Source organism: Oryctolagus cuniculus, chromosome 2 (assembly GCF_051225735.1).
Source record: "Oryctolagus cuniculus isolate XC-2025 breed Fujian yellow rabbit chromosome 2, ASM5122573v1, whole genome shotgun sequence".
NCBI classification, from domain to species: domain Eukaryota; kingdom Metazoa; phylum Chordata; class Mammalia; order Lagomorpha; family Leporidae; genus Oryctolagus; species Oryctolagus cuniculus.
Genome location: NC_142868.1, coordinates 4,115,086 through 4,129,627, shown reverse-complemented (window position 1 = coordinate 4,129,627; position 14,542 = coordinate 4,115,086). Strand labels below are relative to the sequence as shown.

General features: G+C 56.8%; 1 protein-coding gene across 4 annotated transcripts in view; it reads right to left on the bottom strand.

Moving 5' to 3' along the window:
- Positions 1-14,542, bottom strand: part of EVC2 (EvC ciliary complex subunit 2) — an 85,098-nt gene that overhangs the window by 54,033 nt on the left and 16,523 nt on the right. For all 4 annotated transcript variants that reach the window (XM_089326924.1, XM_089326923.1, XM_070068045.2 and 1 more), the window contains exons 8-9: positions 4,935-5,069; positions 2,492-2,631 (exon numbers count right to left, since the gene is read on the bottom strand). In XM_089326924.1, coding sequence (XP_089183050.1) covers positions 2,492-2,631; positions 4,935-5,069 — 275 coding nt within the window. The remainder of the gene's footprint in view (positions 1-2,491; positions 2,632-4,934; positions 5,070-14,542) is intronic.

Genomic DNA, 14,542 nt, shown 5'->3' with positions numbered 1-14,542 from the left:
TCCGGAGACCACACAGCACGCTTCCAGCATCCGGGAACACGGGATTGGGCAGCGGCTCCATCTCGCTCCCAAGCTCTCCCACCCTCAGTGGGCTTCCCAGGGCTCTCGCGACAGGACCAAGGCAGCACTGACCGTCGCAAAGGCTTCTGGGACCTGCGAGTGGCTGACCCAGGCTGGAGGCCACAGAAGCTGCAATGATGTTTACACATTGAGCATCTTTCAGTTCAATGTCACGGCAGCCCAAGGGGGTAGGTTATGGCGTGCCCATTTGAGAGATGTGGAAAACTGAGGCTTAGAGAATTCTGTAAAATCAAGTGTGCCCACGGCTGCTCTGCACTCACTACAGTCAAACCCCCTCAGCTGGCTCAGCCCCTGATTCTTCACCGGCCAATGCTGAAAACAGGAAGCCCAGCCCAGGGGCATTGCAATGAGAACCAAACGGAAGCCCTGCGAGGCAGAGTGCTTTTGAAATGTGGCATCAACATGTAACATTACGTAACACGGGAACAGGGCACTGCAGTCTATCAGCATCATGCCGACTCCACCCCACTGGGAGCTGCGCAGATAAAACGAATCAGAAAGGTTTCTGGGAAATGGAATCCACGTGAGTGCTCCCACGTGGCCCCGCTGTGAATTACGAGCAGTCCCACAAGGAAGCAAAGGAAGTCACAGTAAAAAACCATCAGTTATGACCAAGTGAGACTCCGGTCGGCGGCAAACGAAGCCAGCTTGGAAAGATCCCAGCCCCGGCCTGGATATAGGGGACCCAGGACAGCTGCACCCCTGGCTGCCCAGTGCCCATCTGCCTTCTGGCTGCTCATTCACAATGTCTGGCACACCTGTGCAGGGAGGAAAGAAAGCTTGATCAAACCAAAGAGCGACAGACAACAGGCACCTAAGAAGGGAAGCACCGGGCGGGGGGGTTAGCCGCTGCTAGGATGCCCCGTCCTGCACTGCGGTACTGGGATCCAGCCCCGCCTTTGCCTCTGCTTCCAATCCAGCTTCCTGCCAAGGCACCCAGGATGCGGCCGGCAAAGGCTCAAGGGCCGAGTCCCTGTCAGGCACAAGGGAGACTGCGTGGAGCTCCTGGCTCCTGCTGGGCCTGGCCCAGCCCTGGCTGCCCCAGCCATCTGGGGAGTGAACCAACGGATGGAAGGTCCCTCGCTGCGGTTCCTTTGCCTTTCAAATAAACACGACCAACAAATTAACAACTAAAAATGTTTGAGGGAATGAAAGATAAGCTGGAGGATTTTGACAGACAACTGGAAATGGTAAAAAATAAATAAAGTTAAAAATAAAAGAAACATAAAGGGATGGCTGCTCCACTTCCGATCCAGCTCTCTGCTGTGGCCTGAGAGAGCAGTGGAAGATGGCCCCTGCACCTGTGTGCGAGACCCGGAGGAAGCTCCTGGCTCCTGGCTTCAGCCTGGCCCAGCCCTGGCTGTTGCAGCCATTTGGGGAGTGAACCGGCAGAGAGAAGACCTCTCTCTCTCTCTCTCTCTCTCTCTCTCTGTCTCCTTTTCTCACTGTAGCTCTGCCTTTCAGATAAACAAATCTTTAAAAGAAGGAACATAAAAGAAGTCACCTGTCAATGCCGGCCAGAAGGAAAGAAGGTCCTTACTGAGGGCGGCCAGCCGGCGGGAGAAGCGCGGGCACGGCCACGCTCCGGCCAGGGCACTGGCTCTGAGAGCCGGCCTGCTGCTCAGCGCCCTGTGCCCCTGGGGAGGCGCTTCACCACCAGGCCCCCGTCTGTAAGCGGGAGGAACGGCAATGCCACCCACAGGCTGTGAGGAGGATTGCAGGAGCTGCCCAGAGAAGTCGTTGACCCCGGTCAGTCTTCACCAATAAACAGAAAGCACTAAATCCAGCCCAGCAAACAAGCACGCAGCCCGGCCTGGCCTCTCCGCAGCTGCCTTTTTGTTGTCCATCCTCAACACCCCCACGCACACGCAGTCCCACTGAGCAGCCAACACTTCACACACACACACACACACACACACACGCACACACACACATGCACACACACTCACACATACATACACACACACACACCTCGCACTCAGCTCCCATCCTTGCGTCTGCCCCTTCCTCCCTCTGCCTGGGCAGTCTTGTCCTGCTCGGTCCACTTGGGAAGCTTCAAGAACCGGTTGGAACGTGCCCCTCTGGAGGGTTAGTACTCCCTCTCCAGGCTTAGCAGGCCCTCAGCTTCCCAGGAGTGTGGCGCTCATCGACTTCAAGGTCACTTCCGTCTGTGGCTCTGTCCACCTGGCCAGGTCCACCTGCCTCGGAAGCAGAGCGCCATCGTATGCCTCTGCGTCCCCATGGGCCAGGCACGGGGTTTGGCGCACAGCCGCTATGTGACTGTAACCGCTCGGGGATGGGTAAACGAGAAACCGAACGAACGACACAAACACACCCGGGGCGAGCGTGCACACCACGATGGCTTCAAGCATCCACCAGGGTGGCCACACAGGGGACCTGGAGTTCTTACTCTTCCAAGGCTTGAAGCATCCCCCCGGGGTCCTCAGAAGCCAGGATGTCCACCAGCTGGTCACTCAGGGCCAGGTCCTCGCTCACCCCGCTGGCCGAGGAGAAGAGCGGGGGCTCCAGCTTGCTCCCGTGGCGCTGCACCTGCCGGCAAATCACAGAAACAGCCAATGAGCGGGCCAGGAGGGAAGGCTGGCCCGCCCCCTTGAGAGCCTCCATCTTCCCATCAAAGAAATGGGATCGCAATTCCAATAGCACAGGCTTTGCCGTGTGGCTAGACCGAGCAGCATCAGAAAGCTGTGTTCAGACTGTGCCGACTCACAGAAAACACCTCCCGGGCGCTCCCACCACCATCAGGCAGAGGAAAACCACAGTAGGCTCGGATCTGCCTGCCTTCAGATCGCAGTGTGAGATGGGGACGAGGTGACAGCACGCAGAGGCCGCCCAACCCCCTGGCTGCACAGACGCGCTTTCTGCTTTATTCCTGACACCATCCCGTGCCAGTGTCACTTGGAGCTTTGCATGTGCGCACCAGAGTTTTCAAGAAGCGGATGGAAAATACGTCTGATGAACAAAAATGATGCCTGGAGTTCAGAAACACTTTTGCATGGAAATAAACTCATCTCCTCCTTCCACTGTTCCACCAACCTTCTGCAACGCTTCCGCATCATGAAACCGTCACAGCCACAAAGCATCAGAGCTCCCCGCTTGACAAATAAGGAAACTGAGGCCCGGTGAGGGGCATCGCGCCACGGAAGGCCTCCGGGCTCCAGGAGAGCCAGGGCAGCGCTGGCCCCAAGCTGCTGCAGCGCCCAAGGCTGCCCCTGTCTCACCGGTCCCCGCCTTGCTGGCAAAAATACAAAGGAAAATGTGCAAAGACTTCACTCTGTGAGGGAAAGGGCAAAAATACTGCCTGGGCCCTGAGACCGGAAGTCAAACTCGCTGCTTCCTCCGCAGGTGCCGGCCTCTGCCTCTCCCACATGGTGGCCCCCGGGGAGAACAAGCCCAGATCCCAGTACGACGTGGGCTCTTGACCTGCTCCTCACTTCCACCTGCCAAGGAGCCTGTGGGCGAAGATGGCCGCCTCCTCTGGGAAGCAGGCACAGGATGAACATGTCCTCCACTGCCCCAGCATCCAGGGAGAGGGGTCTCCAGGCCCCAGCCCACGCTCGGACACTCCAGCAAGTCGGTCAACCTCAGCTTATCCACGTGAGGGGGGAGGAGGGTGTGTTCCTGCCCTGGCCTGGGCCCCAAGTGACAACCCTGTCCCAGCACAGTCTTCAGTGGCCCTGCAGGAACAAGGCAGCCTGCCAGGGGCGCCCTGGGAAACGCCCAGCGACTACAGCTCCAGGGTGCTGCCCGGCTCGTCTTCCTCCACTGCCCACGGCTGGGCCAGACGCCCACGCTTCATCCACGCAGGATAGGCGCCCTCCTAGCCTCGGGGATGCAGCTCCCACCACCGGTCCTCGCCGCATCCCCTCCCGGCTATGGCCGGCAGCCAGAGGTCCATCAGCCAACAGCTACCTTCCTTCTGGAAGGATCCTAATGGCCCTCCCATCCCAAGTTGGTGATACAGTGCCACCTTCTTCCTGGCCGCCAGCCCTGTCCTCAGACAAGTACAGATGGGGGATAAATACCCTGCCCTGACTCAAGGCCGGCTCTGCACGGCCTCCAGGGGTCCTGGTCGGACGGTGCTCCCGGCGCCCTGTGGCGTTGGCGACCTCCCTGCTTCCCTTCCCCACCCTCCACCATCTTTCCAGGTGTTGCTTCCCAGAGAAACTCCGTGAACCTGAATCCTGGTCTCAGCGCATGCTTCTGCGGGAACCCAGACAGAGAGGCAGGAGTGCACAGTCAGGGCCGGCGGATTATGACAGATGTGGCGTGGAAAGCTGCTGGGGAGCCCGGAGAGTGGGCCCTGGCCCAGCGGGAGTGCCCACTGCACTGACTTCCAGGGGAGGATCATGGGAATGGAGGAGGGGAGAGAGCAGTAGCAGGCACACGGGGGAACAAGGAGACGGGAAGCTGGGGTGTGAGCAGAAAGTGGCAGAGGTGAGGAAAAGTCAGGATGACCAACACCTCACACCCACCACGCCCCCTACGCCTGCACTGGCCGGCCACGCCCCCACATCCACCACGCCCCCCCACCAGCCCATGCACAGCCATGCCCCCTATGCCTGCACTGGCCGGCCATACTCCCAAATCCACCACGCCCCCCCCGCAGCCCATGAATGGCCACGCCCCACATCCTCAGGCACTGCACCATCCACCAGCCCATGCATGACCACGCCTGTACTAGCCGGCCATGCCCCCACACCCACATCCAGCAGGTCCCCCAGCAGCCCATGCACGGCCACACCCCCCACGCCAGCACTGGCCATCCACGCCCACCACACCCCGGCCACGCCCACCACGCCCCGGCCACGCCCGGCGCCCTGCCGCACACTCACCCCAGTTCTGGTGCACGCGCCTCCCTTCAGACACCAGCATCTCGCCGCCCAGAACAGCACCGCCCAGCTCAGCACAAATGACACGACGAAGGCGCCAAAAAACGCGGCAGCGTGGAGTCCATGGTTGGGCAGAACCTGTGGGGACAGAGGCAGAGCGGATTCACCTGCGGCCCACCTGCCGTCTCCCAGGCAGGGCGCGCCCGGGGGGTCTCAGTTGGGAAGAAGGTCCCAGGGTCCAGCCGGCTCTGCCAGAGGCGCCCCCTGGTGAGGCCAAACCCACAGGGGCACAGGGACAGGTGCGGAGGCCAGAGGGGACGCTGGACCGGGTCGGGCTGGGCAGCAGGCACCCCTGGGCAATGGCCTCCTCTGAGATCGGGCCAGCCACAGCTGGCACTGGGGGCGGGGTCCACTCACAGCCCATGCCAGGCAACATCTGGGAAGAGCAGGTGCGTTCCAGGTGCTCCCCGTCCACCCTCCCTCCTCCTCCTCAGCACCTGAACCAATCGGAGCAACCTCGGAGGCTGGCATCCTGCTAAGCATTGGCCAAGCTGTGCTCTCAGAGCTGCCCAGCCTCAGAGTGGAGACACAGGTCCCCCGGCCCGACCCACTGCGCCCCCACCAGGCCTGAGATGGGGTTCCCAACCAGCTCCCCAGGGTGGCCGCAGACCCGAGGATCAGCTCACCGAATTCTCCCCCAAGAAACACGCAGGAAAGCTTAACTGTAAGGGTGGGTGGATCAGAATATGCGAAAGACTTATGTGTGTGCCAGGCCGGGGCTCAGGGTGCGACCCGGGTGACTCAGTGGACACCCAGAGCTCAGCACCCTGAACGCTGCACTGCCCGGAGCAGGGTGAGAGCTGTGTGTTTCCACAGATTATTCCACCTGCGTGAAGTGCAATCCTGCAGCCACTTCAAAACGCTCGTGGGAAACAATTTATAAATAAGCTGGAGCCTGCGCTGTGGTGCAGCGGGTAAAGCCACAGCCTTCAGTGCCGGCATCCCACATGGGCGCTGGTTCGAGTCCCAGCTGCACCACTTCTGGTCCAGCTCTCTGTTATGGCCTGGAAAAGCAATAGAAGATGGCCAAGTCCTTGGGCCCCTGCACCCGTGTGGGAGACCCGGAAGAAACTCTTGGCTCCTGGCTTCGGATCAGCACAGCTCCAGCCGTTGTGGCCATTTGGGGAGTGAACCAGCGGATGGAAGACCTCTCTCTCTCTGCCTCTCCTTTCTCTGTGTAACACTTTCAAATAAATAAATAAAAATTTTTTTAAAAAAAACAAGCTTATTTCGGTGCAAAAGGAAATGGAGATCTGTGCACTGTTTTTCATCACATGCATTTTTCCATGAGCGTTTGAAGCCCCTTACACGCATGGATTTCAAAAAATGTTGGCACAAAAATAAGTTTATTTTAAAATTCCTCTTCCCATGAATTCTTTGAAAATCCTCGTATTAAAGAGTAGAGTACCACACCCATGCAAGAGAGGCTTCCCCTGCATTCCCTCCCCCCACCCAACTCCCCAGTCCCACTTCGTTCCCACTGGCTCCTTGGAGTTTGGTGGGTTAGTTAACCGGCCCGATCAGTCACCTTCAGTACTCTAAGAAGTGTGCATGCCTCTCTGCTTCTCGACCTGTCAGTGTTACATAGCATTTCCTGAATTCCTGCTGCGACAGATAAGGGTTTATATCCTGAATTCCTGCTATGACAGATATGGATTTAGGCCCCATTTTTAACCCCATGCATTTATAGGCTTTGTTACCCAACAGATCTGTCTCTACATTCCCTTTCCCAATTCTGCTATTGTTTTTAATTGTCAATCAGCCACCACCTTAAACTTGAAATTAAAAACTTAAGCCTCGATCTTTATGATGCTAAGTCCAGGGAATAAATCTCGCTGGGTGCCCACACCTGTCCGTCTCCTTCCCCACTTCTGCAACCTTCAGGTTTTCAGCGAATGTATTCTGTCCTGCAACCACAATCCAGACAATTCACTGTGATGCCAGTCACTTTGAGTAATCTTAGGCCACTAACTGCTCCTGTCTGCCGTGGATAGGAGTATATTTCTAATGCAATCTGGACCAACACCTCTTCGTGAAACTTTTGTTTTTCCTGGAGTTTCCTATTGCCTTTTTCTTCCTGGTACCTGCTCATTTTCTTTATGCTGCTATCTCTACAGGGAATGAACTTTTTCTTAAAACTCGTATTCCCAGAGTCTCTGACTTTCTGACCCACGTCAGACTGGTTACTTTTTAGCCCAGCTGCAAAGCTGTCACACTGAGCTTTTTCCTCACTTAGAAACCGCACTACTTTCCTTTCTTCTTTCCTCTTGGATACTTTATCCTGATGGAGTGCAACACTGTATTTATTCTCAAGTAAATTTATTTAGAAACAACGTTCTTTTCTCCCATGTCTGAAAATGTTGCCACTTCCCCTTGGTTTTGATTGATGGCTTGCCTGGGTATATAACTCCAAGGTCAAAATCATTTCCCCCAGAATGCTGGTGGCCACTACACTGTCTTGGGACATAACTATGCCTTTGACCTTTCAGAAAGATCTGGTTTTGCTTTCTGAGTGCTTTAAATTTTTCCTATTTCTCCTGGCATGCTGAATACTCAATCATCTAAAAGATTTTTGGATTTTTAATGATATAAAAAATGCTCATATCCTAAAGTAACATTTGTAAGGAAGATACAAAACTGTGTACATGATAGAATCCCAATTTCACTAAAGTAAAAATGATGCGGGCGCCTAGTGCACAGGTGTATAGCATGAAGAAAACACTCCAGAACCATGTGGAGTGTGAGGCTTTTCATCTTTCTTACGGGCATGTATTACTTGTATAGGGAAAAAAAAAGTTGATAAATTTTTCAGCCAAGATTGGCAGACAGAGTGATGGACCACCCAGATCCCCCTTCAAGGAGGGGCTTGGGGCCAACTTGGGGCAGTGATGGCAGAACTCAGCGTTCAGCGTCAGGGTCAGAACCTGTTGCAGAGAGCTTCCCCACGTGAGGTCGCACCCTCCCCGGAACGGCTCTGACGGTGGCACAGCGTGGCAGGGCGCGGCGGCCAGCCACTTCCCATGGAGAGGGGCCCTCCGACAGGCAGCACCTGCTCCCAAGCTCCCCCACGAGGCTGGCTGAGGCCGCTAGATGGAGCCCAAGCGACTTCTTCCTCCACCTCCTCCACCTCCTCCCTCCCTGTCTCAGGGGGCACTGACTATGCCAGGGGTTCCCCAGTACCACCCCCAGGTTTGTGGACGCAGCACTTAGCCCTACACTTGGCCGTGATTTACCACAGCAACACAAAGCTGCAAGGGAAAATCACAACAGAGAGAGATGCATGGGCCAAGTCGGAGGAAGACCAGGCTTGGGCTTCTACAAGGCCCCTCCCAGGGGAGGCTGTGACAGCTGGGCTCCCCCAGCAGCGAGGAGCAACAACACTCGTGAAGCGTGGTTGGCCCGGGAGATTCGCGGAGGCTTAATCATGCCCAGGGCTGTCGCTCAGGCCCTCTGCCTGCAGGCACCAGACCTGCAGACTCCCAGAAGGAAAGCAGGCGTACAGATTAAAACCCTTTTCTCCCGGGAAGCCACTCGGAGCAGGGTGGGGCAGGGTGGGGGCCCCTGAAATCCACGCTCTCGGATGCCAGCCTGGTGCTGAGCGGCAGGCTGCTAACTTGTGCACGCTGGTGAGCACGTTCCTCACCAGATTCTGTCCCAGCATCTGCGTCCAGAGACACCGGCCGTGACAAGTTTAATTCAGACCAGCAGCACAGACAGGAGCTGGCCTGATCCTCACTCCTGCAGCCACAGGCAGTGGTGGTCACGGCTGAGCTTTGCTGGCCAACCCAACCTTCCAGACTGTCGAAGCGAAGCCGGGTTCCAAACAGGAGCTCCAGTGCAGACGCGGGTCTGCAGGGGCTGTTCAGTCGGGACCCAATTCTGTTTTCACACTCTGATCACTCTGAATCTCCAGTTCGATGAGTGCCAAATGACAGCCAAGTTCTCCACCTGTGCTGGCATCATCCCCCAAGCCTCTGATTGTGCACCTACTGAATCAGTAACCACATGAACACATGTGTCGCATTGGGGTCACGTTAAAATATCAACAAGAAAGCCTCCCTCCAATGGGCACAAAGGAGGCAGGTAGCAGCGATCGGTCATCAAGGTTCGTCCTGGCAAAGGCGGCAGGACACAGAGCCGTGTTCACAGCTCCAGGAGGACTGAGGAGGTAAAGGGATGAACGATTTGATCCCCTGCCAGTCTCTGGGCTCTGTCGGGCCCATGGAGGGAGCTGAACTGTGTCCGTGCAGGGGCAGTACCCAGGAAGCCGACCTTATCTGGAAACAAGGACTCTGTAGACTTAGTCACGCGCAGGCTGCACTGGGTTAGGCAGGTCCCGAATCTAGTGCTTGTGTCCTTACAAGCAAAGGGAGATGTGAAGGGGGAGGCAGAGACTGGTAGGACACAGCCACCAGCCACGGAAGGCTGAGGATCAGTGGAGCCCCCAGACTGGGACCGACTCGCCCGTGGGCAGGGTCACTGTACCGTAACAGAGCTCTCTGCAGGTTCACATTCACGCTCTCTCTCTCCCCCTCTCTCTCCCTCCCTCTTTCCCTCTCTCCCTCCCTCTCTCCCCTCCTCCCCTCCTCTCCCTCCTCCCCTCCTCTCCCTCTTTCCCCTCCTCCCCTCCTCTTCCTCATTCTTCATGAAGCAGAACCGAACAGCTGAGCCAGGGCGCCTCATTGCTCTTCTTCCCCCGCCCCCACCTCCTCTGAACCCACACCTGGGATCCTCCCCTCCTTTGGCAGGTGCACGGCCAAGGGCTGAGGCATCGCAGGCGGCTCAGAGGAGGGAGCAGGAGCTGGCTTCCTGAGCCACACAGCTGAGGAGAGCACGCCTGTGCTACGAAGGGGGCAGCCCAGGATCAGCCCTCCGGAGGCCACCATCGGTCACCCTTCTCTCCTGCAAGTCCCACTGGCTGACACGCTGGTGGGGCGGGCCTCCGGGGGCCAGCGAGCTCACTACCCCTACTTTATCTGCATGGCACATTATGAAAGGCCCTCCCTGCTCGCCTGCCCCAGCCACAGTGCTTGTACTACCCGACTTTATTCCTCCATTAACATGGCCAAAGGAGAACAGGTCTCAAGATGTAGCATTCTGGGAAGGGGGAGGATCCTCCTAATCAGTCACCATCACCATCGTTGGCATCACCACCAACACCATCATCATCACCCCCATCACCCCCATCTCCAATATCTCCATCATCACTATCACCATGATCACCATCATCCCAACCATCAACACCAGCACCAGCACCAGCACCATATCCACCATCATCATCACCACCACCGTCAGCATCTCTATCATCACCACTTCACTCACAGCGTCACCACCATCATCACATCATCCTCGCCATCTCCATCACCACACCATCACTGAACTGAGCAGATACTGAGCACCAAGACTGGTGCCAAGTGCTTCAGATTCAATTAATCCATTTAATCACTGCACCAACACTGTGAGATGGGAATCTATTCTAATCCCTGTTTTAGAAATGATAACACCAGGGGCCGGCGCTGTGGCGTAGTGGGTAAAGCCACCACCTGTAGTGCTGGCATCCCAAATGGGCACCAGTTCGAGTCCCGGCTGTCCTACTTCCCATCCAGCTCTCTGCTATGGCCTGGGAAAGCAGAAGAAGACGGCCCAAGTGCTTGGTCCCTGTGCCTGCATAGGTGACCCCCAGGAAGCTCCTGCCTCGTGGCTTCAGATCAGCCCAGTTCCGACTGCTGTGGCCAGCTGGGGAGTGAACCGGCAGATGGAAGACCTTCCTGTCTCTTCCTCTCACTGTCTGTAATTCTGCCTCTCAAATAAGTAAATAAAATATTTTTAAAAAGAAATGATAACACCAAAGAACAAACAAGTTAAATAAACGGCCTGGGGTCGCAGAGGTGGGAAGCGGTGGTTCCAAGTTCACACCAGCAGTCTGGGCTATCAGCCGCCACCCCACGGCTGGCACTCTGGGGTTCAGGCTACACCCCGGCTTTCTCTCGGGAGCCCTGGGCTGGGTTGCCAGTGGCTGGCACCACTGTTGTGTTTCGATTCCCACGCTGATTATGGGCGAGGGGGTGGGTGAGGGAAAGGGTCACGGGCTACACCGGATTCACTCTGTAAGTTTCAAAGAACATTTTACATTCAGAATTGCTATGACCACTTCACATGTACACAAACCGAACCTTGCAGTAATCCTGTTGGCCCCAAACCCTCTACCAGGTGGCTACAGCACAGCGAGCAGCCAGGTTTGGCCCTGTGTTTGGTTACAGCGGCAAACATTCCCGACATCCAGTTAATGCACTGACCAATGAGCACTGTGCAGGGCACTGTAGGGGGAGGAGAAGCAGACCCAGCTCCTGCTCCAAGGAGCTGACCACCTGACAGACAAGCAGCCACGGAGGACGGCGGTGGGCCTGGGTGGAGACCGGGAGGCATCAGAAAGAACCAGAGGGGCAGCCTCCCTCTGACATCAGAGGACCAACGTAGGGGCTGTCCCAGAGCTGACTCCGATAGGCAGAAGGGAGGCAGCCATGCAGGGGAAGCAGCCTGAGCCAGCCTGCAGGTGGCAGAAGGAGCCCAGGACCCCACGGCCTGGAGAGCAGGTGGGGGACGTGCAACATCACTGTGGGGGCTTCGGGGGATCGGCACAGGGTCCTAAGCAGGGAAGAAACTCAGCCAGGTCAGTTCATGAGAGAGAGCGTGCGGGCTGTTGCATACCTCCTGCCCGCAGGAAGCCAGGGCTGTGGCTCACACATTAGGTGCCTCCACTGATGCGAAGTGACCAGTGGGCAAGTCCACAGGGACAGGGACAGACGAGTGGTGACCAGGCGCTGCGGGAGGGCAGTGGGGAGTGACGGCAGCTGGGCGGTGTTTCCCTCTGGGCAATGAGGTGTTCTGGACTGGATGGTGGTAGTGGGTGCACAGCGTGGTGAGAGCGTGAGATGCCAGCAACAGGAAACCCCCAGGGATGTGCCCTTCACCTCACACGCGGAGCACAGAGCCCGCCCCCCACAGCGGAGCACGCAGCCAATCCGAGCCGCGGGGAGGGCTGAGCAGAGAAGGGTGCTGAGGAGACGGAGTCCACGGGGCACAGTGACTGTGAAGCAATGGATCGCAGGGTGCAAAGAGCGGGGACCAGCAGCGCTTGCTGGGACCCGCCCCTGCAGTGACAAGTGCCCAGATCAAAGCCACTTCCAGCCGCAGAACAGCCCCAAGTTACCCGCACTCTGAGACTGTCCTAAAAGTATCCCAGCGTGGTCCCATGGACAATCCTCGTAAGACGGCAGCCACCTTAAATGTCATTGTGTATGAACAAGGAAGAGGTGGTCACTCTGGCTCCCGTGCTAGCGCTCCTTGTCTCTCAGGACTCACTGGTGCCTCGCACCCGTCAGTCCCCCACGACGGGGAGCCTCGGGGGCATTCTAGCGCTATGCAGACAAAAAGGCCTCGGATGCCTGGAACCCAACACCGAGCTACAGAGCCACGATGAAGACCCGTTTAGCGAGTCTCACTTCACTTACATCACAAGCGCACTGAGACCACGGAAGGCAGGAGCTCACGTGCTGTTCTCTCTGGTGATGGGGCTGTGAGGAGTTATAATCCTATTCTTCCAGACTTTCTGGGTGTGGAATGGGAGGGGCAGGAGGGCTGTTTCCTCATAACGAACCCCCCCCCACCTACGGAAAAGGCTTGAAGAAAATGGGGGGGTCATACAAAATGACTTCCCGGAAAGAAGTTAAACCTCTAAATCTCTCACTTTGAGCAAAACATCCAAGAAGCAGAAGGGGCCAGTGGCTTGTCCCTCGTCCCACAGAGCTCGAGGGGCAGTCCTGAAGGCAGACCCTAGGCCTCCCAGTGACAGTCCTGGTGAGAGCGAGGCACAGATGGGCACATCACACCCAACCACATCACTGTGCCCAGCCACCAACCATGAGTGACATCTGCATTAGGGAACAGCTGCTCCACGGGACTCCCACCCGCAAGGGGGGGGGGGGGGGCGGCACTGGGCTTCAGGACCACGGCCAGCTCCTGGGGCCACGCCACCTCTACATCTTCTCTAAAACAGACCAGAACAGACCCTCTGTGGGGTCACCTCCAGGGAAAAAATTCTATGAAGATGAAAAAGAGATTTCAAAAAATTCAAGGGAAATATAATTTTTTTTGACAGGCAGAGTGGACAGTGAGAGAGAGAGACAGAAAGGTCTTCCTTTTGCCATTGGTTCACCCTCCAATGGCTGCCACGGCCAGCGCGCAGTGCTGATCCGATGGCAGGAGCCAGGTACTTATCCTGGTCTCCCATGGGGTGCAGGGCCCAAGCACTTGGGCCATCCTCCACTGCACTCCCTGGGCACAGCAGAGAGCTGGCCTGGAAGAGGGGCAACCGGGACAGAATCTGGCGCCCCAACCAGGACTAGAACCCGGTGTGCTGGCGCCGCAAGGCGGAGGATTAGCCTAGTGAGCCGCGGCGCCGACCAAGGGAAATATAATTAAAAGATAAATTTACTTGGGTGAAATCAACTGATATCCATGCATCCACATTCCCTTCTGAAGACCCTCCTGTTATGTGCCAATCTCAGGGACACACGGTGACAGGTGTGACAGGCACCCCAATGGTTCAGGAGCCCAGCAAAAGGTGCAGCCAACTGCCCAGGAGAGCCAGGGGATCACAAAGGTGGGGAGGGGGCCAGGGTCTGTGGATGTTGCCCCAAGGACAGGTAAGGAAAGAACAGCAGGTGCATAACCAAAGTGATGCAGAAAACCCAGGGACTGAGTAGCACAGGAAGTGGTGAGCCCATGGAGAACACAGCACAGCCTGGCGTGTGTGTCCAGGAAACGCTGGGCTGGCAAGGAGTAGGGCTGGAGGCAGGGAGGGCAGAGGGGAGGCTGGGCCGTCATCCAGACAAGAGATGACAGGCACCACAGTGGGGCTCGGAAACAGTGTGGCAGAGGGAAGGCGGGAGTGACCACACTCGACGGCCTGTTTGCCCCCAGCCGCTGAATGCAGCTCAAAGCCACAGGACTTTGTCAGCGAGGTCACACACTCCCTGCACCTGCTCCAAGGCACTGCCCACAGACCTGTCATGGGGGAAGCCTCGGCTTGCAAACAGTCAGCTATTAGAGTGTTCTTTCTGTCACTGATGATGAACGCTCTGTTCGTGGTAAAGACATCAATCGTCTGTCTTTCCTGCACGTTACAAATACTTCCGGTTTCTCACGTCGCTCTCCTGCGGCTGCTTTGAATCGTTAGGCTTCCAACTATCTGTCTGCTCAGGTCCGTGTGTGTTTGTTTGTTTGTTTGAGGTCGTATAACAGTGGCCCGTGTCACTGCAACAACCTGTGAATGTCAATGTCCATCAGGCAGCTTCTCTGTGCTTTTCTTCCAAACGACCCAGTCAGCAGCAGCTAAGTCCACGCGTGATGCATTCTTCTCCCTTCAATAAAAACACCGCTTTGCTATCTGCCTCATCCACCAGGGCAAATCTCCCCACGTTACTCCTCATCCCCAAATCTTAGTTTCGTAAGTGTGCATTTTTGTAAGTGTGCGGCCCCATGGGAATCAC